General features: G+C 41.8%; 1 protein-coding gene and 1 long non-coding RNA gene across 2 annotated transcripts in view; one reads left to right on the top strand and one right to left on the bottom strand.

Annotated features, from left to right (window-relative positions):
- The window catches only part of LOC310995975, a 63045-nt gene extending 39322 nt beyond the window's left edge, over positions 1-23723 (top strand). Inside the window, exons 3-5 of the long non-coding RNA XR_014595869.1 lie at positions 22248-22384; positions 22585-22709; positions 23599-23723. This is a non-coding gene — a long non-coding RNA (uncharacterized lncRNA). The remainder of the gene's footprint in view (positions 1-22247; positions 22385-22584; positions 22710-23598) is intronic.
- ndfip2 (Nedd4 family interacting protein 2) lies at positions 6795-15900 on the bottom strand. The gene is made up of 8 exons (XM_083985124.1): positions 15662-15900; positions 12112-12355; positions 11710-11840; positions 11169-11256; positions 10619-10743; positions 9867-9933; positions 9668-9774; positions 6795-9582 (listed from the first exon to the last, which is right to left on the bottom strand). The coding sequence occupies exons 1-7, from the start codon at positions 15686-15688 to the stop codon at positions 9671-9673; spliced, it is 786 nt and encodes a 261-aa protein (XP_083841250.1). The 5' UTR covers positions 15689-15900; the 3' UTR covers positions 6795-9582; positions 9668-9670.
- Positions 23724-23821: the final 98 nt, after the last annotated feature.

Here is a 23821-nt window from a genome sequence, read left to right as displayed (position 1 = left end):
GGAACGTTGGACAACCTCTCCTCCCCATTGACATCTTGATAAGTGGAAAATTGGGCCTGAAATGGAGTTGGAGAAGGTTTACAGAGTCTCTCCACCCTGCATAATTGCAGCCTCGAAGTTGGCCGTAATTAATCTTTGAGAAAACTTGTCAAATTATTAATAGGGCCCTTAAGTAATGGCCCTGAAAGGAGGCCACTGTTCAGAGATGAAGGAGAGGGAGCAAGAGTTTTTGGAGGGTTACTGTTTACTGTGAAAATATGAAGAGGTCGCTCTCCAGGAGTTCCACGACTCCACGTGTCAGGGCTCTCCACACATGAAGGAGTTAAAGGGAATGTAGGTCTCACAGGAAACCAGAGAGTTCAGACTCGAGACTCGAAATGTCATCAGATATAACATGAGCTGCTCCGTAGACACTCGATGGAAGACTGGTTTTTGTCAGGGCACCAAAAAGCCTATGGTTTTTTAAGGAGAGATAGCGTTCATGTCCAGACATACACTGGAATTCTCCAACTCAATATTTTCCAGCACATAGGCCGCGCTCTCTCCCCTCTCTGCCTCTCACGCACCCCCTACTGCTGGTGAACACAACGACCATTGTGTTCACCAACTGGCCACCTCACACCATCCCATTTACACATTTGCATCTTTTACAAGCCTCTGTAGCTGCGTGCGAGACGTATAACTCTATTCACACCTACTGAACATGTCAGAGGCTTCGTGCTCGTAGCACTCCACCAGGCTAACACTGATAGTGACAATGTGCTTGTGTTGAAGAGATATAATGCTCACTTTCTGAATTACTAAGTATTTTATCATGAATTTAAAAAGAAAATCTAGAGTAGTTCTCTATTTAGTTAGAGGAAAAGGCAGGAGAGCCCCACAGCCATCAACATTAATCCTCTGGGGCCATGAACACTAAACAATCCATCAAAAGCTCTGATGTGTTTTCACGTTCACATCAACATGAATTCCAGGTTTAAAGATGTAAAAATAACGGAGATAAAAAGGGAGGAGCTGCACCACTAACTGATATTGTCAGTGCAACAGAACAACTCACACTACTGGTACGGTGAAGCTGATAATATACTCTAGTTATTTTTCATATCACTCTCTATTGTTGTTGGGATGAAGCTAATTACATGCTTGAACACAGTTGGCTAATCCTGTTTTCATAAAGAAATAAAACGGAGGCAGACTGCATAGTGAAAGTAAAAAATAAGATGAAATGCTCTGTGAGGCTGAAGGTCACGATCCATAGTCAGCTCTTCAGGCAAGACACATTGAGGAGGTTTGCTGAATACTAAAGGCAGGAAATGAATTTCTTTATTAGTTTTCAACTAATTAAGATGTAGCTGACAGAATATCTGATACTCGTCGGCCATTTATGGGACAACGTGTGACCTGCAGTTCTCTTAAACATACACTCTGGTGTAACTCGTCCCACATTGAACACCGGCCAATATCCTCCTGTTGAGACATCTTCATCCTCCACTGGCAGACCAGGTGACATCCACACTAGATTGTCAATATTTGCTGACACGGGGCTTGTACCTGGGCGTATAAGTGCTGTTCCTGAGAGAAGAAAACACCGTGCTGGAAGGGAACAAGGGATAAATGGTGCAGAAGTCAAACAAAGCTTGTAATGTTTGTCGCTTAGAGAGTCCGGTCTGGTCTGGAGAGAAAAGAGATGTGACATTTGGTGACTGAACATGTTTGGGTGGAGGATATCGGACATTTCCCCTTGTGTTGTTCTTTCATTAGCACTGTTAGCTGCTAGATGTGGTGTCATTTTAGCAGGATTAGAGATAACAAATGGACTTCAGATACTATGTGAATAGTTTTTTGTCTTTGAGACTTATTGTGACGTTGCTCTGCCAGCTGCTGCACCATGTAAGCTAGTATTTGGTTTATGCTTTCAGGTGGAAGACTTTTTTTTTACAGTTCAGTGTATCTTTAAATACATGAGTCAGACCCTTTTTTTAGACACATTTTGAGGATACTTTATACTATAAGGGTGTGGTTGGTTACACAGGGTAATAATAATAACAAAGTTTGGACAATTCCAGGAAAGGAGCGAAGTAAACTTTTTTTTTTTCCCTTTCCACCAGAACTGTGCCAGTGCAGGACCCAACCCACCCTCAGTGAATCACCACACACATTCATCATACAATAGACTTTGTAAAAAACCTTCTCATCCCATTGACAAATTCCTTGTTCTTTTAAAGGGGCTTCATTGAAGGTGATGCAAAGGCTTCACTTATGTGGGAAATGCCCGAAAAAAAATCCCTGTGTGTGTGTGTGCTGTGAGGGCGTCGCTGTGTGTACGTGCGGTCTTGTGAAATGTCACAGCTCTCCGCTTGACATTCGACAACAGACAGGTATGTGTCCTGGAAGCCACTCCAAACCCATTCTTCCTGTATGTATGAAAGACGCCCCAAGGCTGTGCTGTTTGTAGGGACTCCTGAATCAAGGAGGCGTGTGTGTACATGTGAATGCCAAAAGCGGAAAACACAGCTCTTCTGTTCTTCCTTAACACTGTGTTTCATGCCCACTTGAAAGCCACACTGTCTTGTGCCAAAGAGATTACATATTTCCTCACCTAGTGCCACAGGGGTAAGAAGCTTTGCTTGTTGTGACTGAACGGAGGGAGGGCTCGGTAACAGTTACACACGTACGCCGAAAATGGCTGCTGATTTTTTCCTTTCTTCTTGAACTCAAATAATAATCAGATCAAAGCCTGCAAAGTATTGATTAAAAGATTTAGTATAAAAGACTCGGATAAAGTTGTTTTCTCTGTTTTCTGGAGCTTTTCCTGGCTTCTATACCTCAGTCATCTGTTGGCGTTGCTGCTTTAACATGGCAGTTATGTACATTTACCTCTATTTTTGTAATATATGATCAGTTCTTCTTTCATTTGTAACCCAATTACCTCACAATCAGGTAGTTGAATGTTACATGGAAGAGAGTTGACACTAGAGTCATCATGGTTGTGGTTGGAAGAGGCTTATGCAAAGACACGTGGTGAACCTCTGGATCATTGGATCTCCACCGTGGCCTTTATCTAGAGCATCATCAGATTCATTACACCACAAACATTTTCCTTCTGTGACATCTTTGCACACAGATGCAACAAGTCTTGCACCTAAAAACCACAACTTGTCATTATTACTGTCATTTTGTTTTTTCTACAGAGTAAACAAACAAAACAAAACAAAACAAAATAAAAAGATGATTTACAGAGAAGTTTAAAGAGAGCTTTGGTTGCTGTTCAGTCTTTCAGCAAAGCTAATTACTTCCCGCTGCTGACTCTTTGTAGAGATAGCAAATTATAACGTCTCTAAAAACCAAGGTCCAGGTGTGAATGCATACAATGACATGCAAAAAGTGTAAGTTCAGAAAGGCTTCGGGTCTGAGCACTAATTAAGACACTGAATGTGATGAATCAATATACTGTCTTTGGCTAAAGTCTAGAAGTTGCTGCAGCCACACACCTTAAAGCTACTACACACCTCTTCAGTTGGTTTTAAGCACACACACACTCACACTCACACACACACACTCGGCGGTAGCCAGGCAGCCAAGGCCTTCAGATATGCTGTTGACAGAGATTGTCAGCACAGTTCTCCGGCTGCCTTTCTCTCTCTGCATGTGACAGAGTTTACTTTGGATGTGGAGACAGGGCCCTGACCAGGCTCCACCTGGTCAGAAAGAGGGCCAGAGACTTTTTAGATACAGAAACGGGGAGCGAGGAAGATGAAGAGAATGAGTTCAGAGGGAGGAGAGGGCCTCATAAAGGGAAACATTTGCAAACCGGAAGGGAGTTATGTAAATGGGTTAGTCATTAAGGCCTTCTGAAAGAGAGGAGGCCAGATTGGGGCCAGGGGCAGGCGGGTAGGCAAGTAGGGGAACATAAACCCATTATGTGAATAGGCTTCTCTGTTGATCGTAAGCTACTCTTTCTCCTTTTAACGTTCAGATTTTGTTTTCTGTATACAGTCTTTGCTCAAAGACTTCCCCTCGGTGGACACTGATTATTATTCACAGTGTGTTGTGAAAAACTGTCCAACGTCGTCAGGGCACAACACTATAGGGAAAACTACACGCCGAACAAAAACTAAGCATCTCAGCAACAGATTTCTTGAATATCTTGAAATTTATGTGAAACCACCACAACTTTAACAAACAGAAGACGTCGGCCAACAAATGTGCTCCGTGGCATGTTAAGCTGCTGTGGTGGGGGCCAGCTGTGACAGCTGTAGCTCACACAGCTGTTGTCAGCAGCATTAAGGAGAAAAGAGGAAGTGAGAGACAGAGGGAGAACAACATCCTGTGTTTAATGTGACACCTATCAAAACCGTAGTGTATAATTTACACAGGAAGGGAAGAGCAGCACCTGAGCCCTGTCTGTCAGGAGGCAGGAGACAGCTTGTAGCTTTGAGGATTTCACAGCGAACGGGCAAATGTGGTGTGGCACGGTGACGCTTTTCTCACAGTGCAGGGCAGGCAGTAATCAGGTTGAGTCTCGGCCTTGAGAAAGGTCATGAGTCCAGATTTCTGTACAAGAGACAAATATTCTTTTTGCTAATTTGGGAAGATATTAATTACTGGCTAAAAACAATCAAACCATGTGTGCAGAACAGAAGATGCCATTGTTGTCAGTTATGTCAGTCCAGAGGGTAATTAGATTGGGATTTTTTTTGGTTTGCTTCAGTTTTTTTTCATAAAGACCGAAGTTTGCACCAAACGAAGTTCATTCTTCGACTCTGACAGCACGTCACTTAACCTGTAACTGCTCCACTGAAGCCAAACCTCAGCCTCAAGCTTGTGGTTTCACTCTCCAGTTCACACACGGTAGAGGAGGTGGGATGCGTGCAGTCAGTGCCACCTTGTGTTAAAAACAGGCAACGACATGAGAATGACGATGCCTTCTCTTCACGCTCAGTGTGCCTCCATGCTGATGAATTGCAAATTTGTATCACAATTCCATTAGCCTCTTAATAATAGCCTATTATTGTATTGTCTCAGGGCTGATTGATGGGCCGCTGTTTTCACATGATGGCATTTGCATATATATTGTATTGATTATACGTATTTGATTATGATTCAGTTTGTTCATTTCGCTTTGATAGATCTATACTAGGATATATACGTTTCATTTGTGATTCTGTAGCTTAACAATTATTAATCTTATCCCAAGTCACTCACTGGTCAGATGTTCTGCTCCTCTTCTCTATAGATTCACTCTTTTGGTTGTAGTGATAATAACTCAGTGGAAGAGCAAAACACTTGATGTTTCTGCCTTTCTAATTCAGGCTTCCTCTTTGGCCTCTATCACATCATCCATTTTTTTCAGCCTGCAACCTAAATGTTATTTTTGCACAGTTTGATGCAATCTTGAGCTGACAGTCGGCCACTTAATGACCTGCTGATTTTACCACTTACTGACCAGCAGTGTCTTCTCACATAAAGCTGAGCTTTTAGGTGTTAACATTGGGCAGCAGTGTAAGGAGAGAGGGAGCTGGTTAATAGCCCGAGGCACTGGGGTGTGAGGACACATTGATCTAGCTGAGAGCAAAAAGCACTCCCACAGCAGCGCTAAAGAGCCTCTGGCTTATATTTATCAAGCCTCTCAGAGTGGGACGGCTGAACTCAGATCAGTGGTTAGGTCATGCCGCCATTTAAACTTCAATAAAGCTACAAGATTAAAATGGGTCACAAATCACCAGAGTAGCACAGAGAAACTAGACCATAAAAATGAGACATCAAATCATCAATGAAACAGCAGCCATTTAATATAATGGCAAAAGACGTGTTAAATCAATACTTCAGAATCGTGACTTTTAGATTTTATAGACAATAAAGATGTCTGCTCATCAAAGCCCTGAGAGTCATTCAACTTTTATGCTCCCACGCTGGTCCTGCACTCCCATACAGAATTCATATTACACCGTCTCCCCCATGCGTAGAGGTGGGGGAGTCCCTTCACCTCCAAACTCACAACATAACACAGTTACATTTTCAGGTGAAGAAAGTGAATCCATGTCCTAAAAAAAACTGATCCCATAAAAATGACCCTCAAGTGTCCTGAAGCTCATAAATTGAAAAAAGCAAGACATAATGAAGAAGGGCATGCTTGAGTTGGAGTTTTGACATTGATAAGAGCTTTGACCCACATACAGAAAGAGTCCTGAGCTGCTCATGAAGAACCTCAAACCATGTGTTTGGCTCCATCTAGTGAATGTAAAGGATACAAACTGCAGTAAGTTCAATTCTTATCATGCTGTAAATAATTTATCAAATAATTATGTATAAGAAATGTGTCATAGCGGTGAACTCAAAAACACCAAACGCAGCTGTGGAGTATTTTAGTTTCTGTGGTTTTTCAGCCCAAAACTTCAATATTTTGATTCAGCTCCAACAGTCTCATTAATATTGATTCCAGCAGCAGCAGCAGCAGCAGGTAAACAAGCTCTGTACATAATAATGCAATAAATCCAGGAATAAATCAAAGTATAAGCGGGACACATCAAACACAGTGTTGTCAGTGATTGTGTGGTGGGTGAACGTCTATTGTACAACTTGTACAGTAGAAGAACATATCTAATGAAAGTGGCACTAAGATGATGCACGTCGTTTTTTAGACTTGAAGGTCATTTCTTCTTTATTGAGCTGGGAAGTGAAGTTTTTTTGCGTATATATTTTCACTTATTTACACTGAAATGTGTGTGAATTATTGCAATCTGTGACATAATCATGGATTAAAGCGCAGCAAAAACCAGATGCAGACATCCACCTTAACTGGCAGGCTTTTGGACTTTATTGGCATTTTGACAAGACATCATCTGTCTATTAAATTCCAGTTACAGTTTACAATAAATGCAGAACAACTGTTTCGTAAGATGTTACATGGATTATTTGGAACCAAAATAGTAAAATAAAATAAAGTAGCTTGGCTGCCGTCTTATTATTTTTTTTCTTCATTTATTTACAAACAAATAAAGATATCTGTACGAGATTAATTGTAAATTAACCCACTCATTCAAGGTGGATAGATCATGCAGCAGAGCTTGGATTTATTGAAAGATCTTGATATTGCTGAAAGAGGCTTTAAGTGGGATATGACCAGAGTCCCCCCCAAAAAAAGAAGAAAAATGTTTGGCAATAGTCAAGCTGTCACAGTTTAGGCTAAAAGCGATGAAACGAAAACGCACAATATTATCATTTTTGAAAAAAAGAAAAAAACCAAAAAGTGCAAAAGGCAAATCCATTTGGGATGATTAAGAATTCCAGTTGAAAAACTTTACCCCCACACCAAGTTAAGCAGATTCATAAATCATACTGTACAGAAGTTCTTCAGAGTGCAAACATTATGAATTGGCATAAGCTGGTATATACATTACATTTTCTGGATGGCAAAAATAGGAAATCACAGAGCAAAGGTTCTTTTTCTTTGTCCAGTCAGGCTCCATCACTCTCGTCACGCTCCGCTCACGTTGGACAGACTCACCCCTGACTTCATCGCCATTACACACTCTCTCTCTCTCACACACACACACACATACACACTTACACATTACAGAAATGGCATCATCTGCGGATATTGTTCTCAGTTAATCACAAAGTAAAAAGTTGTTTTGTCCACAAGGTAGCCACCTTCCCAACAGGAGCTGTGTTACGTCACCAAAAGCTTCTCATCCCGTGAAAAGAAAAGAAAAGAAAACAGGAAGTATACTGTATTCAAATCTACTTTTATCGTTAAAAGCCAAAATCCCAGAGAGAGATCCATGTGCTGGTTTTCTCTAAGTCATGCAACACATGCAGAACCAGTCATGAGTTTTTTTTTGTTTTGTTGTTTTGATTCTTGGTTTTATTGCACTAGATTTTCCGCTGATTTACTGGTAATTAGAGTTATTCAATTGGCGAGTGTGTGCAGTACACACACACACTTAGCTTCTTCAGTCAGCACCTGGACTTCATCTAAAAATGAACAACCACTTCACTCTAGACCAAACCTGACGTCATAATTAGATCTCTGATGACTAAACTACATCTATTCCATGATCACAGGACTTTACACCCACATGTATATTATTGTAGGTCATTACAAAGAACTAAATTGCATAAGACTTAAGCCTGGCACGTCAACAGTTACTGCATATATTAAAAAAAAACAAAAAGCTTATCCCCCTTCGACAGCAGTGAAGCAGGAGGTGGTAGGAGGCTGCCCTCCACTTTCCACAGCCTCGCGTGGCCTAAAAACACTGATTTATCCAAGGAGCTTTCTCTGATTAGCTGTGGCCCCTCGGTGGCTTACAGATACTGTTTTGCCAGACGTATTTGGCAATCGGAGGAGGGAAAAAAAAAAAGCAGGTCGCGATGAAACGGGATTTCGCCTGCGCTGTAAAAAATATGGTCAGGGACAGATGATTAAGGTTTTCTCTCAGTCAAACAGCCGTTTTTTGGGAGCATTGCTTTCCTTTTTCCTTGATTTAAACAGATGATGCCAACCAGTACAGAGGTTAATGGAGACCTCCTTCTCCTAAAAATGTCATGGAGGAAAATAAATTGATACTGCATAGGTCAGGTCAGCATGACAGTTACTAAAAGATCTGTTTGTGCAACTTCCAGATTTTTAATTTGCCCTCTTTGACTGAAAAACTGGCTTCTTTAAATAAAGCTTCTGATTTCTGATTTCAGATATTTATATTATACATTATATTACATTATATTTTAAGCCACATCTTGTCATTTTTTGCCTCTACTTAATCATTTAATTTAAATGTTTATTAGGGCTTAATAACGCTACATCACAGTTAAAATAAGACTTTTTTTTAAAACACCCTGAAATTAAAAAGGAAAAAAAAAAAAGTGGAATGGTAAAACCAGTTACTGAGAACAGCTGCAGATGTGTTGTAACATGCAGGAATCTTTTTCCTGCTGTAGGTGAATTCTTGACTTGATGTCAGTCGCAAAACCTGTGGAGAAACTAAGCCCAAGTTTTGGAGGGAAAATCTGAATTTCAAAGGCTCAGAATAGTTTTCCACCTCCTACACATTTTCTGTTTTGCGAATTTCACTGTTCAGGCCTAATAATAGACTGATAACACCGCCATCGCCGCCTTTCAACAGACAAAGCAACGTCATCAAATGAGCTGAATCGTTAAAGTTGCGACCCCCGGAGATGATGCTGACGTAGTTTCTACATTTATCTCATTGTGCTTTCATTCTCAAGTCTGATTTTGGAGCATGTGTCTTTATACCAGGCGTCGGCCGAGGTCATGTTTGTTAACAGCGCTACTGCTCTTAAGAGACATGACGAACGCGTTGGCTCAGCATCGCCGAGCCCTGAATCAAAGGGAAATGAAAAATCAAAGATGGGTTGTTGTTGTTGCTTTTTTGGTGCCTCGGTTCAGAAGTTGCGACTTCAGAGTTGACTTTTTTGTTATGCTTTTCAATGAGAGCGGTAACACTTTCCTTCATTCCTTCCCCGCCTCCTCTCTTCACTGCAAGGCTTGTCAGTCAGGTCATTCGAGGGGGTGGGAGGGAACTTCACATTGAAAAGGAATGGCGATGGCGTGGAGACCTGTGGGGGAAATTAGATCTAATCACCAGAGCTGCAGAGTGGCGATTTCTGCCTTCTTGAGTTTTCTAACTCCATCATACTCTACCTTTTAGTAGAGGAAGAAGAGGCGTGTTCTATGAGACGTGGCCATGTTCTCTGACATGTTGCGCACTTTGAGATAGTTGACGAAGCCTCTGAAGAACAGCAGCAGACCTGTGGAGGGAGGGAAGGAGGTTTCTTTACTCTCTTCGCAACAGGAACTTCTCATTCCTTATTTTTCCATGTATTGTTTGACATAAACTCACCAAGCAGCAGGAAGATCCACCAGAGCCAGTACTGACCATTGAAGTAGCCGGTGAAGTAGTCAGAGAACTGGACACAGAAGGAGACGGAAATGATTAACATTTTCATTTTTGTGTGTGTAAATGTCACATTAACATTTTATGTTTTTTATAACCATTCTTAGAAGACTGATATCTGTTAGTGGAAAAAGACATTAGCAGACTATCCTGTGATATATAAGAGTCCACAGATGATTACATCCTCAAAGCTTCCTCTTGTAGTCAAACATGAAGTACCTCCATTACAACCGAGCATAAATCCCACATTTGTGGAGCCTGTCGGTCACAGACTCAGTCACACACGCACGGTTAAGACGTTTAAGACGTTTCAAACTGTGTTGTTTTGCCTTTTACAGTTTCTCAGTATGAGGCCTGTGACATTGATGATTCTTGGATGTTTGATAACTCCGTGGGAGCACAGTATGTTACATGAGCTGTCGATAGGTCACACATGACTTTAAAACAGGCTTCTTACATCACAGACAGACAGGACAGAGAAAATGCCTCACATTGCAGACACACTGACAGGTAGTGGGTGACAGGGAGCAGCAGCTGCCTCAATTGTTTTCAGTGTAAACACAGCGGGGGGAGGGGCTCATTTCCTACATCTGCGAAAGTACCTCCTCCCTCCTTATAAATAGAGGGCAGGATGAAGAGGGGGGCGTTCAGTCACGTATTCACAGCCCAAACACACAAACACACACACAAATACACACCCTGACGATGAGAATCCACTTGATGAGGGACAGGCCGAAGCCGCAGATCGCCCCGTAGCGTCCTGCGATGGTGTTGGTCAAACAGAAGGACAAGCAGAACCCGATCCAGTTGAACAGGAAGGCCACTGAGAGGACAAACAGACAAACTAAAGGGTTAGCCATCTGGTTTTACAAAATAAGACAGAAAATAGCCATGAAGACTATGATACATTATTCTGTACAACTTATTTAGTTGTTTATGTGTGAAACGATGCAATTTGGACATTTTTGCAATATTCTGAATGAATGAAATCATGTTAACATCTTATTTTGTATGTTGAAGGGAGATGTTCTGATTAGGAGACAGTTCATGAAAAAAAACCCTAAAAGACAACAATATAGCTCTGAATTTGTCACAAATGAACTTGTTGATAGAGACACAGCTTGTGGCCTTTGGTCTGATTTCACCTCGGTTGCGACAACCTCAACCTCCGGCGGCGTGACGTCATCTTGGTAAAACAGACCCAGTTTTGACAGATGCACTAAAAATGTTGACATGACACAGACTTACTGAAAAAGGCCAGCATGAAGATGCCGTCGTTTCCTACGCGCAGCTGGTCGGCGTCGCTGAAGTCATCTCTGGGGGGGAATTCATCATCCTAACGGACACACACGTCACATATATAAACAAACAGCCCTGCAGCAGATAAACATGGGAGGCCGTGATACACGCACCAACCTCGTAAAGTCAACAGATGAATTGCCCTGCCCTCAAACTTTAGAGCTGTGTAACTGTTGGTGTTTTGATAAATGCTCAGCCTATTCTTCTTAAAGTGAGTCATGCGATGACAGTGTGCTGAGTACAAGGAAACTTTAATCAGCTGGTCAACAATCATATGTACGTTTGATATGAAAGTTCAGAATCCACCTATGCTGTCAGATTGTGAAACTAAAAAAAGGAGGAAGAATTGCTTTGTTCTTACGTGTCAAATGTTTTTATGAGGGCAGAGTACTTTTGTGTGTACTCCGCCCTGAGAAATGACACGCAACTTAAACTGTGAGTCGAGAAGAGATCAAAAGAGAGAGATGAAAGAGTACGTCTCCTCTCTCACCCGTGGCATCACGTCCACGGTGGAGGTGGCCATGGCGGCTGCTTTGGCCTTCTCCGCCTCGTCATACGTGGGCAGTGACGTGGCGACGCTGTAGGGCGGAGGCACCGGGAAGTCTCCTTGGAAACTCGTCTCTGTGGGGAGGGGACGGAGAAGGAAGGAAGAAGATGAATTGACAGAAAGAGAAGAAAGAAAAGCGACCGCATTCTGTATTTAGCCAAGCAGGCAGCTCCCTGTAATGTGGCGATGCTGTCATGGAAATGAGCAGTGTGAGTCATGACTGAAGTCGCTCCAAGAGTTGCCACAAAACTGCAGAGAGATGTAATCGTGTCACAGCTGTAGGAAGCAAATCAACAGCAGCTAAGAAACTGTACGTTAGGTGTAGACTGTTCCTCCTGTACTCACCAGGCGCAGCTGCAGTTGCTCCTAGATCCATGGGTGCATACGGGGGTGGAGGGGCCTCGGCTTCTCCCTGAGACCTGGATCCGGACGCCTCGGCCGTTGACGAGGAAGCGACCGGGCTGGCCTGGGCCTGAGCCTGGGCCTGACACTGGTCCTGGCTGGACATGCTGGCCTGGGCCGCAGCTGAAGTGCTGGGCTGCTGCTCGCCTCTGCCGCAGGCCTCCGAGGAGTCATCCTCATTGTGCAACTGTTGGGAGGTGGGGGGGCAGAGAAATCGGGCATGAAGCGGGTCAGCTGACTGACTGAAGCAGGCAGAAAGTGTGGCTGCTCGAGGGGATGCTCACGCTGTTCCAAATTTCTAAAACTGGCACCAAGTGTGACAGCGAGAAGAGGACGTTTTCACTACCATTCCTATCATTCTTCATTATCTACAGCAGTTTTTTGTTCTGTATAGATAGATAGATAGATAGATAGATAGATAGATAGATAGATAGATAGATAGATAGATAGATAGATAGATACTTTATTAATCCCAGTAGGGAAATTCAGGTGTCTCTCGCTCATCCAGACAATTAAAAACAATTAAAACGCAGACCAGTACATACAATAACGTCACAATAACATAAAATAAAATAAATAAACACAAATGAGGCAGTACAGTACACTACACTACAAGTGGAGCTATAAAATAAAATCACAGTATAAGTGCATGATAAGAACTATATAAAAGATAAAAGACTGGATGAAGACTGGATAAAAGAATAAAATAAATAGCAACTGATAAAACAGATAAATTATTTTTATTGTTTAGCAATCAATCAATCAGTCGACCATGTATCATAATAACAGCCAATAAATAAAAGGTCTTATTATTCATCAGTTTAGCTGCACGCTGACTTATGCTCATCAACTGATAGTCAGCACTTTTTTTTTTTTTTTTTACAAACAGTATCAACTGTATCAGCAGTCAGTGATAACCTCTCTGGATAGTGTTTTCTATTGGCAGCAGTGTGGTACGCCCGCCATTCTAGACATGAGTGTTGCATTTATGTGATCCATCCAGTGCAATTTATCTAATTGATAACAGCCTCACTGTCGACTATTTGTTCACCTCCGAGCCGTATTAAGATACCGCTAATCCCAGTCCAACATTTCAAATGTTGCTGCTGCTTCACATTATGAGCGAATGAGCAAAACACTAAGCTGCTCTTTTATTGCGAGGGCAGTCATAAGATTACAACTTTAGCTGCTATTATAAAGCATGTGCTCGAATATTGCCCCGTGGTGCTGGGTGAGAGCAGCGCCGTTTGCCCTCAGCAGAATGTTTGACGCTGTATAAACAGAGGTGGCAAAACTACAGTGGCATTTGAAGAGAGGAAGGTCCCGGGAAAAGTGATACACATGTAATCAGTTAATAGGAGTCCCCGCTACAGCTGAGGGAGCTCTTTACAGGGTCAAGAACATCGATTCTTGCCAGACCAAAGAGCCAAACGCCTTCTGAAATTACAGAGGCGTGCGGGGGGAACATGGTGGTTACAGAGAGGAGAGTGGGAAAGAAGGGTGGGCCAAGCCGGGTAGCTCTGCTGTCTCTGCTCCTTGAGGCACTTCTATCAAAGCAGCCTTGAGAAAGTTAACACAAACCCAAACAGCTCCAGTTTGCTGTGCAGTGAATGGAGAATGAAGCTGATATAGATAACAGATGTTATGGCTTTATGAATAATTCACTGGAACAACAACCAGTGTAAACAGATAACAAATATAGACTAATCAATCTTGTGTTATGCTATTGATAACAGCACCAGCTCCACAGCAGCCGTCTCTAAACAATGCTGCTGAGCAAGTTCTACTTGTTGATGGCCATGAAACAACGTTATGAACAACTCAAGTGAGAAAAACAAGCGGCTGATAGCTTGCGTTGATATAAAACCTTATAACCCTTTCGTTTTCAATATCTGAGTCCAATAAATTCATTTAATTTGCAGTTTGCAAGATAAAAGGTCAGTGTGGTGGCATTTACATGCTGAGGGGAATTTGAGTTTTGGTTTCTAACTTCCTTTGGTTTTGGCAACAAATAGGTTGAAACCTACATTTTTCGAACTCTCTGAGGTCCGATTATCAGCATCATAATTATGTGTTTAGAGAGGGAAATTTGTCGATTCAAACATTTTCCATGAAGTAATGGCATTTTTCTTGCTGTGGTATTCCACCACTACAAACAGGGAAAACACCCTGAGTAACAGCACCTGAGTAATAACAGAAAAGCTCAATTTGGACATTTCTCATAGTCAGATAAAATCTTGAAAAGTCAAACCGCCCTGTCAACCTCCCCCGGCACAGAGCCGGTGGACCAGAGTGAGTGAGAGCCTGACGACTGGCTGAGAATCAAGGACAAAGCATAACGCACCCCCGCGCACAGGGGATTACATAAGATCTTAACAACATAGCCCAAAGCCTCCTTGTGCATCCAGATAAACTCATAACTCATAACTCTCTGTCATAGTCGGAGCAGCAGTGCCCCACTCTTTAAGAAATATGAGTATTATTTACAAAAGAAAACACGAGATCAAGGGCAGAGAGTGGGTGTAATGAGATGAAGATGGGTCTGTCTACTCTGCACACAACCACAACATCCCATAACTTTCATAGATTTGGCCTGAAGGTGTTGAACCGTACAGTTACTGTGTATTGTATTGTCTTGCTCTCTCTCTGTAAAAACTTTATTGCTGTTGAGATCTCTGCTTTGTTCAAGGTTTTCTTTGGCTCTTTCTTGAGCCCTGTGGGATTAACACTCACACACTGAGAACCACAGGCATCGGAGCACAAAGCAGACTTTTTATCCCAAAGTAGCCACTGTCTCTAATATTTCCAAGCTGCTGTTGTTATACGTGGTCCTTTGTAAAAGGAAAAGTCATGTTTAAACCAGATATTATCCTCACTGTTTCAATTACAAGTGGGAACACATTCAATCATGTGCCAGGAAAACCTTTAAAACTTAGCTATTAAGTTATTTATTTCTGTCACTTTGGATTTAACACTTCATCAGAGTGGTCTGCTAATCCTGTAAATTATAATATCAAGCTAAATGACTGAGTGATGTCCCATTTAGCCACATTAGATGTTAGCCAGCTATTACAAATACACCACCTTGCTAACGTAAACTTGAGCTTATTCCGATGTGTAATTCTCCGTGGCTTTTTAAAATATCTATATAATGACCACGTAAATTAACATTAGTGAGGGTTTAATACGTGTGTAATAAGAGTTTATTCCGGTGTCAACTTTCAAGGCCTAAATTACGTGACTAATCTGGCTAACGTTAGCTTAGCCAATGCGGAAGTGTCAAAACAAAACAATTTACAGAAAAACAAACGCCAAACATACAACAGAAGGAACTATTCAGATACATTAACGTCAATTATGTGTGATATATTTCATTCTTTCTATATAATGTTTGTTTTTTTAGTAATGCCTTAGTAATAGCAGGGCCTTGTTTCCTGTGTGGGGCAGGCCGAGCTATCACACGGTGTTTTGATCTCCTCTGGTCCACACTCACCACTTGGTATCGGCTCGCTGGGTCCATCCCGACGAAATCCAGCTGGCAACGAGAGCCAGCCGAGAAGAGCAGAGAGGAAAGCAATCTAACTTGTTGTTCTTTTTTTAACTCACAACTCCCCCGTCACGGATAGACAAAAAAAAACACGTCCCCCAAGCAACGCTGAATAAACAACAAGAGGGGACGAGCAGATGATGAAAGCAATGGCTGCACAGTGCCACTGCTCAGAAAATACCGTTGGTGGTGGAACGTTGGCAAAGCCAGTCAGGCTACATTCGAGAATGCCGTACTTCCGGTGAAGTATTTCAAAATAAAATGCACGTAAAGGCGTTATAACGACGTTACAGCGATAGATAGATAGATAGATAGATAGATAGATAGATAGATAGATAGATAGATAGATAGATAGATAGATAGATAGATAGATAGATAGATAGATAGATAGATAGATAGATAGATAGATAGATAGATAGATAGATAGATAGATAGATAGATAGATAGATAGATAGATAGATAGATAGATAGATAGATAGATAGATAGATAGATAGATAGATAGATATTTCTTATTAGCAGTTAGTAGTGATAATAATAATAATAGTAATAATAACTTTATTTATATAGCACCTTTAAAAACAAGTAACAAGATGCTGTACAACAGGAATAAAACATCAAATGTAATACAAAATAACAACAACACAATAAAACCACCAAGTGAGATACAATTTGGAATTCCAAGTTAAAATCACCCATTCTCAACAAAATAATCATACAACAATAATATACCAAATGAAGTAAGTATAAGTAGGTAAAGCCATGCCAGCGGATCTCAGGCAGCGGTCAGACTCATAAGATAAAAGCACGTTGCGGTTATAAGCAGGAGCCTGAGCATTCAGGACTTTAAAAACAAGAATACTGGAAATATATGTCTGTTGCTTGGTGTAGTTTTATTTTTTAGGTGGATTTCCTTCATTTCTGCTTTCAGCCTGACTCTGGCTACCTTGATGGCGGGGGTTGAATGTGGATTTCCACAAATTGAGGAAGTGTGATGACGCAAATTCACAAGAAGTGTCAAATAACTGAAACCAGAAGGTGGAGCCAAATTCAACATTTGCCACTGAACTACCAGGATCAGCTTAAATAATAATAATAGTACTATAATGATGCTTTGAATGAAAGACACTGGGACCCATCTCAACAAGAATCCAAAACTCAAGCCATGTTTACACCCAAATAGATTTTTATTATAGGCAACCTTTGCTGAATCATTTTTGACATCATAGATTCACTTTCAATGCAACGTCTTATATGGTTTTTGTCGTTTTCTTTTGAAAACTGTGAGCTTTAACATTATGGATGTAGAGGTAGAGGTAGCATATCTACTTTTCAGAAACAGAACAGTGAAGCCCCACGGTGATCCCACCTTCAGCTGTAAACAGATCTGTCCTTTTGCATGTGTAACAATCGTAGAAACAAGCAGGTCCTGAACCTCCTGAGCCCTCTCCCACAGAGAGGGACCTCAGATGGATTTCAAGGTCTTTGCTCTCCGTTTTGTGTGCACTTTGCAGTACCTGGCCAATATAAACAGCTCACTGTGAAAAAGAAATAACATTGACCTATTTCGTAGGATGTGCAAAGAGAGTTGCCCATGTTTGTTTAGTTTTTTTGCTGGTGCCAAACATTGTGTAATTCCATACAGATGACTGGCGGTCACGTTGTTAAGCAACAGGCTGACCCAAAATCACCAAAGTAAAGGAAGTTGTTGAAAATCGATGGGATAGGATGGGATAAACAATAATATTATATTCCCAGAAGACCCTATAGGCAGAACACACCTTGCAGAGCGGGGCAGGATCTTGTCATCTCAACTTTGGTCTGTCATGTGTTCTTTGCTTCTGGGCTAATCCTGGATCAACACTGCAGTTGATCGGTGCATAATAGGCTCTTGGTACCTTTATCAATGCGAGTAGTGGGGTTTCGAGGATAAGGCACAAAGAGGTTCAGAAACCATTACAGACTGACTCTAATGGAATAGTTCAAGGTTTTCTGACTAGAAAGCATCTATACAGTGTGTAAGAATAAAAGCTGTACGAGGCAGGTCAGGTTTTTTGAAGACAAATCCTCCTGTGATAGGAATTTATAAGTTACAAAGCCATTAGGGCTTCCCCTAAATTTCATTCTTACTGTACCACCACTAACTAGCTGTACTGCATTTCAAACATGCTCCGAATGCTTCTCGTAAAACCTCCACACAATTAGTACAGAAACCTTCTTGGAAGAACTCCAGTGATGTTGCTCCTCTCCTATCTGACCGATCTGTCTCTCTAATGCACCTACCACCGCTTCAATTTGCGAAAATCTGGCTAAAGCCACGCTTAACAGAGTGAACAATGAATTCACAGCGAGGTATTGATAAAAGGCTCTTCTTGAATTTAATATTAATCCCATTCACTAAGAAGGGGATTACTGTAGTACATGTATCAGTTAAGCAGCTCAGGCTGAGAAGGAGAGGATAGGAGAGGGCTGGAAAATGTGAGAAAGACATGAGGTGCGACGCAGAAAAAGGTATTTGCAACATCCTGCATCACTCTGTCGTAAAGCGTTTTGCCCTTTGCGAGGCGGCGGGCATTAGCTGCATTAAGGATTAATGTGTAGTAGTGATATATGAGTTCCTGCCTGCACCTTTCTACAGCAGCAGACCTGCAGGACACTAAAGAGGACTTGAAGTCATTTGCCCAGCTGCTGCTACAACCCCACTCTTAGAGCCTATTATAGCACTTTAGAGCATCCATCACTGACACACAAACACACACACCTGCAAGCTGATGTACGCACAGTACACCCATGCACACACACACACAGTTGCACACACGCAGCACAATCAGGATGCTGTTACTTGGCAACATCATTTCCAGGTAAATAGGTGCTATAAAAAAGGTGTTATATAAAGAAACGGTGGGTGTCTCTGTCACTGCAGCAGCTTTTCAGCGGGGCAGACTCATTCTCATGCTGTGAAAGCTTTCACTATTTGACTGGAGGTGAACGTTTTGTTCGACGCTGATGGACTCTGTGTATTACAGCAGGAGACATCTGCTAGTTTTGAATGGCTACAAGCTGAAATTTAATTGCCTGGCTGCAGTGCATTTCAGGGGGATTTACATTCTACATGAGGGAAATTGCATCAAAAGAAGGATGTGTAGAGGACTTCATATATATTACCTTAATGATGTAGCCTACATTTGAGCAAAACAAAAAGATCATAATTCAGGCTGTTGCACATAAGCAGTGAAATATTTTGCATTCAGTTTTTTTTACATGGGTTTGAGAAGGGGTTAGATAGAGGGGAGGATTATATATTTTTTGCAAAAGACAGTAATCCAATCTATGCATGACCATCTCAATCATAGCTCAGGCTTATAGATATGTAATTTGCAAAGTGGTTACATCATCAGGACAAAAGATGAACTTAGTCTTTGATTTAAAAACAAAACAAAAACAAGCCTGTATGTGGAAACTTTACAAGACCTCCCAAAGTGCATTTTATCAATGTAGGTTTGTGCATTTATCATTGTAACCATGACAAACATGGGCGTAGTACACCTGCAGCCATAGGTGTGATATGTCAGGAGTGGCTCCCGTATCCCATATCAAAGGATTGAAAAGAATATCTGGTGATTTAAATATGTGAGTCCAGAGAAAATGTTCATGACTCTAGAAAGGGCCTTTCCTCCTCCGCAGTCATTTTCATACAGTCCCTAACTCCATATTTTTCAAACAGCATATGCATGAGATGTACAGCATGTTTCACTGTGGAACAGACACATGCATCATGTTGCATTTGCACTGTGCTGTATTGATTTCTTGGCTTATTAAACAAGATCTGAATCTTATTAAGCGGAGGGGGGAAAAGAAGCACAAAGTAACGTGAGAGGAAGATTTGCGCACAGGCTGGAGCCGCAGCTCAGTTCAAATCTTCCCTAAAGCGCAGGAAAATGTCACATGGCACGACTAGGAATGCCAAGTGCTGCATAGTGGGTAAACAAGTTACAAAACACACAGAGCAGCACAAGAGGTGACACATGTTTGTGCAATTCAACACAGTCTGAGCTGCCGCTTGGTGTATTTCTGTCTTATATCTGGACAGAACAATGTCATTCTGTGCTAATTTGAAGCAAACAACTTTGTAATTATGGTTGGAGTTCAAAGTCCTCAGCATAAGAACTCAGTGATTTAGTTATTATTTAATATGGATTTATACAATTGATACAATGCATAGTAGGTTGTATAGATGCAGCGTCAGGACTGGCTGGAGTCAGCCATGCAAGGTTGCTAACTTGTGACAATAGATAACTTTACTTAAACATGTTTACAAGTTCAGTTCACTAAATGAGTCTTTTGTTTGTGACAGCATTTGACTGGAAAGCCGTTGTTACCACATGCTGTTGCCTCACCTGACTGTGAACATGACAGTCTGTGTGTACCACTAGAGAAAACAAATGTTCAGAATATAAAAAACGTGTCAGTAAAATAGAAAATACTGACACGTATTTATCTGAAAATATGTAGTTATAGCTGTTGTATCCACAACACACACTGTGTAAGAGATGGTCAAGTGATGAGGACTTTATATTTCTCTCACTAATTTATATACATATTAAATAATTCAGAAGCCCAGATCAGAGCTTTGATACCCATTAGATACAATGATACTCTGCACTAATGCACTAATGATAAATGCATGTAGTGTACTTGTTTCATCATAAGACAGACTACACAATGCAGGCAAATATTACCAAACATATGAGAAGTTTCCACCCAGTCCACCGCTGCACTCTGCAGGAACAAAGCAGTAATTGAAAAGGTTAAATAAGCAGCAACTCTGTCCATTAAATTAGCCCCTGTACAGTACAAACTACAAACATGGAGTAATTAAACGTGTAATTATGGCGTCTGTGGCTCTATCGACACGGGCTAAATGAAATGTCTTTTATACAGCCGTCGCTATGAGCTACAAGCAGCTGCTAATTAGCAAGAAATGTGAAAACAGAGAGCATTAATCACACGAACACGCCTCTCTGTGTCTGCTGATGAGTGTGTAGGCGTGTGTGTGTGTGTGTGTGAGGGGGGGGCAGTGCATTATGTATACTGTATGTACCTAAAGTGTCCAGCAGAGGGCAGAGAATACAAGGTTATGCTTGTGTACTTGTTGAAGTGCTGTGTTTTTATTTCTGCAGCCTGATGTTTCACTCACACTAACCCTTGGCTTATTGGCTTTAGTGGATTGTTGTGATCAAAACTGTGTTTGATTGGTTGTTCAAGCTGAAAAATGTTCAGCATTAGTCGCTGCTGTGTTTTTCTTTGTTTCTATGTTGTATTACATTTGAGTTGGTGCTTTTGTCTCATGCAGAGCGACTGCAACCAAACCACAACGACATATCAGACTTCCAAATCTATCTGGATTGTTTTTCTGTGTCTATCTATCTTCTTTGAAGCTAAAATAGTTCATTCACCCGTCCTCTGCGTGGCTGCCAGCACCCACTTAGCTCTGACCATACACAACGGCTAATGAGTGGACTCGCAGGCTGCAGCAAATAGGAGTGCGCGCTCCAAAAAAAAATGATGCCATGTAACAAGTCATTTCATCTTGTATTTCCGACTTGAAATATGTAACATTGTTTTGAAGCGAGATGTTCCATGAAATACTGATGAATCAACAGAAAGTGCTGGGGGAAGATTTAAATTATTCCACCGCATCTGGCAGCGCTGGAAAAGAGACTGAATGACTTTTAAGATGCAAATGATGATTTTGGCAGTGCAAGTGCACGGGAGAGTTTGTGTAGTGACAAGTGCAAGTGGATGAAACTTAAGAAACTATGGAATAAGAATGCAATGAAGTTATACTTGAATATTTGAAAGAAATTGGGTTTCTCTTGTACCCAAGCAGAGCTGACCTCACCAGCGTCTAACCTGCAGGCTGGCCAACAACACACATTTGATCATATAGGCTACTAGTTAAGCATCTCAAACCAGACCATTAATATGCAAGAAATATATATGCATAGATCTTTAGTCTTCCTCCTGTACGTCTTACTACACTAAACTACACTTTTTGGCTACATATAAAAGTAGAGCATTTGATGTAGAGGGGCACAGACCTTCACCAAACAGCATCTTCTCAGGAAAAAGTGAATTCATCATAAATGCTGTGGTTCTGCCCTGTTTTCCCTGATCCACACCCCTTCCCTCTGTTGAGTTCAAAGCAAATCAGTTCAGCGGTTTTTGTGTGTAATCCTGCTGAGAAATATACACACACGGCGGAGATAACAATGCAAAACAAAAACCAGAATACGAACACAACGATCAGATTTAAAATGCATCTTTTACGTGAGGATCTATGAGATATGGAGAAAAGTGTTTGGCCTCTCGGCAATAACAACATGTCAGTTTATCACATGAATGTGTATCACCCTGACAGACAGCTGTAGTTGTGCTTATGTTGTATTTTATGAGATGCGCTTCATTTTCGTCAGATGATGAGAATGTCTGTTAAATCACGTGGCTGTACACTGCTGTATTTATTCTCCACAGAGGCAGAGACAGCTGGATCATCTGGATGCGGAGACTTAATCACGTTCAATTAAACATGACATTAATCATGTTTAAGCCACTGATGTGAACTTGGCTGTGTGAAACTTTCCTCCTCGGTTTGACGGCGCAAAACAGTGGTCAGTATTCTCTTTTATGTCTCTTCAAAAAGCCTGTTTTCTTCCTCAGTAATTATTGCAGCGAGCAGATGTGAGTCAAGATATGAGTGAGTTGTTTCTGGGTCATGTATAATAGGACATGTTATTCTCCAAAGTATTGGACACTCTGGGGAATAGCCCTTTAAATGTTGTATAATTAAGGGATCGTTTGCTTCTTCAAGGAAAGTTTAGGCGTCTGGGTTCATCCCCTCTCGGCGGACCGGCGAGTCTTGTGAAGTGCGTCTTTGCCCGTCAGTCGACTCCAGACAGGATGTTTGATGAAGTCAGAGACAAGAGATGAGAGAAGGTAAGACGCACGCACGCGCTAGAGAGAGATGAACGACAGAGCGTGTTAAAGATGAGGAGTAAGACGGCAAGCGAGACAGAGGGCAACAACAGGGAAGGGAGAAGTAGGCTAATACACTGCTGCTGCTGTTGCATATCATTGGGTTGATAAAACAGAAAGGCATCATCAAATAGCACATCGAGGAGTCAGTGTATTCCCTCTAGTCTCCCAGACTGTCTTTTGATGCTGAAAAAGACTTTCTTTCTCTCTCCATCCATCCCTTCTCCCTCCTACTCTCTCCCACGCTCCCTCCACCGCTCGCCGCGCTGCTGATGAATTAAAAGAAAGTATGTCAGCTGGCAGGCAGGGAGGAGAGAGAGAGAGAGAAAGACATCAGAAAGAATTCATTCAGTGAGTTTCTCAACAAGAAACTGAGTCCACCACCTTGGGAGTTTTTTTTTTTTTTTTTTGTGGACATGGGGTGTTATCTGGGTCGGCCATCAGAGCTGAGGATCCACCTTCACTCTGCACGTTTAGCTGGGGTCAACAACAACACAACTGGGATGGGACCAATGCATTAATAAGTTGCTGCTGCACATTCCCAGCAGAACAACTCAGTCTGCATGTGGCAGCACCAAACACATCTACTGTATGTAGGAAGCTCCAGCTGCTGTTGCTATGCGACCGTCGGAGGCCTTACTGTACATCACTACTGTGCTCAAAGTTGCGAGCAGGTTTCAGAGAAGAGGAGGATGAGAAGGAGTCAAAGTGCAGCTGAACGTTTGTGTTGAAGTGTAAAGAAACAACATTTAAAGAGAACGTGCTGCACTGAGACTGAAGAAGAAACAGTTGTATGTTTGTAAACCTGATGCCTTTCTGTGTATCACTTCCTGTTTTCTTTATGTGACAGGTTTGGATCCACACAGCAGGATGTGGAGCTGCCGGTCCTCCTCACACCAGGTGGTGCTGTTGAAGCTGCAGCCTCCGGGTCCGGCTGCTTCCTGTTCGCCTCCTGACCCACATGTGTGTATGAGTAAGTGTGCGCGTGCGTGTGCGTGTTGTTGTTTAGCTCACACAACTGGACCTGATACTGAACCATGTTATTGTGACTTTGCAAACTTCACTCGGTGTCT

The sequence above is a fragment of the Trachurus trachurus genome (assembly GCF_905171665.1).
Source record: "Trachurus trachurus genome assembly, chromosome: 2".
NCBI lineage: Eukaryota > Metazoa > Chordata > Actinopteri > Carangiformes > Carangidae > Trachurus > Trachurus trachurus.
This window is presented reverse-complemented; position numbering and strand designations above follow the sequence as displayed.